Consider the following 2,010-nt stretch of genomic DNA (forward strand, 5'->3'; position numbering starts at 1 on the left):
AGATTTAAAAAAAAAAAAAAAAAAAAACACAACATGTACACAAGAAAAGTGGCTTGTTCCTAATTATTATTTACACTTTATTAATCAAGTCGTTTTCTTTAAACATACTTCATAGAGAGATTCTTTCTATGTCCACTGTTTCTTTGATCAGTCAAACCCAAAAGTTTGTTTAAATTACACTGATCTGTTTAAAAATGCTGATATACTGAAATCCCATTTTTTTCTGTGGAAGTCCTGTGAAAAAAATATTGCCTACATATCACTTTCACGATTGTTACATTCATGTTTGTAATTGTTTCCATTTTCTAAGGCCTCAGCCTGCCCGCTGGAAAATGTAAGTGCAGAGAACATGCTACCACGTCTGGTCTCGTAGCTTTTAGTTCTCCTGAATCTCTGATGCCACAGTTCTAAAGCTTTCTTCCGAAAGTCTTTACAAGCAAAATAATAAAGGAAAGGGTCCACGCAGCTGCTTAAGCAGCTAAGCGTAAGTGAGAGTTTGTAAGCATGGTAGTAGCTTTTGTCAAAAAACAGGCGAAAAATTGTATGTATAAGAAGAATGAAATTGTTGGGAGCAAAACAGGTGATAAATATTATGAGCACAAATATGGCAAGGTTGATTGATCTCCTCTCTTGCCCAGTTCCATGTCTGTTGGATGTCTGAATCAGCTTGCGAATGATGTGAACATAACAAACAATAGTTACTATAGAGGGAACTAGGAATAAAATAAAAAAAAGTACAATAATGAAGGCTGCCCAGGAAATTATGTTGGGTAGCATGGTCCACTTGAGAACATCAAAACATGTTGTTTTGTTTAGATGTTTGACTTCATAGGTTAAGTCGGTAGATTCCATTGGATAGAATGCAGCCATCAACACAATCCAAATGGAAATAATCGCCCCAACAGCATATCTTTTTCTCCTCCACACACTTGACTTCATTGGATGGACAACACCCAAGTAACGTTCCACGCTGATCAACATGATTGTCAGTATTGTGCAGTACATGTTCACATAAAACATGATGGTCACCACATTACAGAGATCTTTACCAAAAATCCAATTATTCCCATTATAATGGTAGTTTATTTGGAAAGGAAGAACTATGGCAAGGGCAAGGTCTGTGATGCTCAGATTGATCATGAGAATGATTAAGGATGTTATTGGTTTAGTGTGAAATATTAAAATCCATAGTGAAATAATATTGCCCGGAACACTAATTGAAACCACCAGTGAATATACAACAGGTAAGGCAATCCAGATGAGGTTATTCTCAAGCATAGCTAAAGTTTCATTGTCTGGTGAGGAATCATTGGGTAAGCTGTACAGGTTCATAGTGGCTCAAGGTTAAGATCGTTTCACTGACATTTGAAGAAAGAACCCTGCAAAAAGAAAATAAAAAGATGTAAACTTGCAGAAAATCCATATTTTAAGCATTATATTAAATAAACCAAAATATACCATACCACTCTACTATATAGTGACATACAGTGTTAAATAACATTGGGATTGATGTATTAAAACGGCAGAGAATTTTCACTTTGCAAAATAAGAAGGTAAAGCCCAACAATTTTTGGTATTGTGGGCCAAAAAAAAACAAAAAGACCTTCAATGAACCACTGCAAAGCACAGTAGATCTTTATGAGAACACAAGGTATCTACATATCTCACTTCCATTAGCAATACCAAAGACAAGTTTGAGCTACAAACCAACAGCTCTAGATGCACAGTTGGCCAAGGAGCAGAAATAAATGATTTACATGTCTCTGCCCACTATCCTGGATGCACAGTTGACCAAGGAGCAGAAAGGAATGATTTTCTTGACTCTGCCCACTATTGGTGATGGAACTGAGACACCATTGTTTTTTTATGAAGCCTTACCGGTTTTCACTTTGCATTATGCAAATAAACCCTCATGTACTTTAGTGGATAAACAGAATGTAGATAGAGGGTAGGTTGACGTCAGTCATCCAATCATGTACAAAACATATACGGTTTTTTGTTTTGTTTTTT

General features: G+C 36.0%; 1 protein-coding gene across 1 annotated transcript; it reads right to left on the reverse strand.

Moving 5' to 3' along the window:
• Positions 1-194: 194 nt before the first annotated feature.
• On the reverse strand, positions 195-1,375 carry P2RY8 (purinergic receptor P2Y8). Its single transcript, XM_018561255.1, has one exon. It carries the CDS (start codon positions 1,330-1,332, stop codon positions 253-255), a length of 1,080 nt encoding a protein of 359 aa, XP_018416757.1. The 5' UTR covers positions 1,333-1,375; the 3' UTR covers positions 195-252.
• Between the last annotated feature and the right edge of the window lie 635 nt (positions 1,376-2,010).

Source organism: Nanorana parkeri, unplaced genomic scaffold (genome assembly GCF_000935625.1).
Source record: "Nanorana parkeri isolate BGI_ZX_2015 unplaced genomic scaffold, ASM93562v1 scaffold510, whole genome shotgun sequence".
Classification (NCBI taxonomy): Eukaryota; Metazoa; Chordata; class Amphibia; order Anura; family Dicroglossidae; genus Nanorana; species Nanorana parkeri.

Bases quoted from the DNA above. Each gene is read 5' to 3' on its own strand.
- P2RY8 (XM_018561255.1), bottom strand. From the start codon at position 1,332: ATGAACCTGTACAGCTTACCCAATGATTCCTCACCAGACAATGAAACT.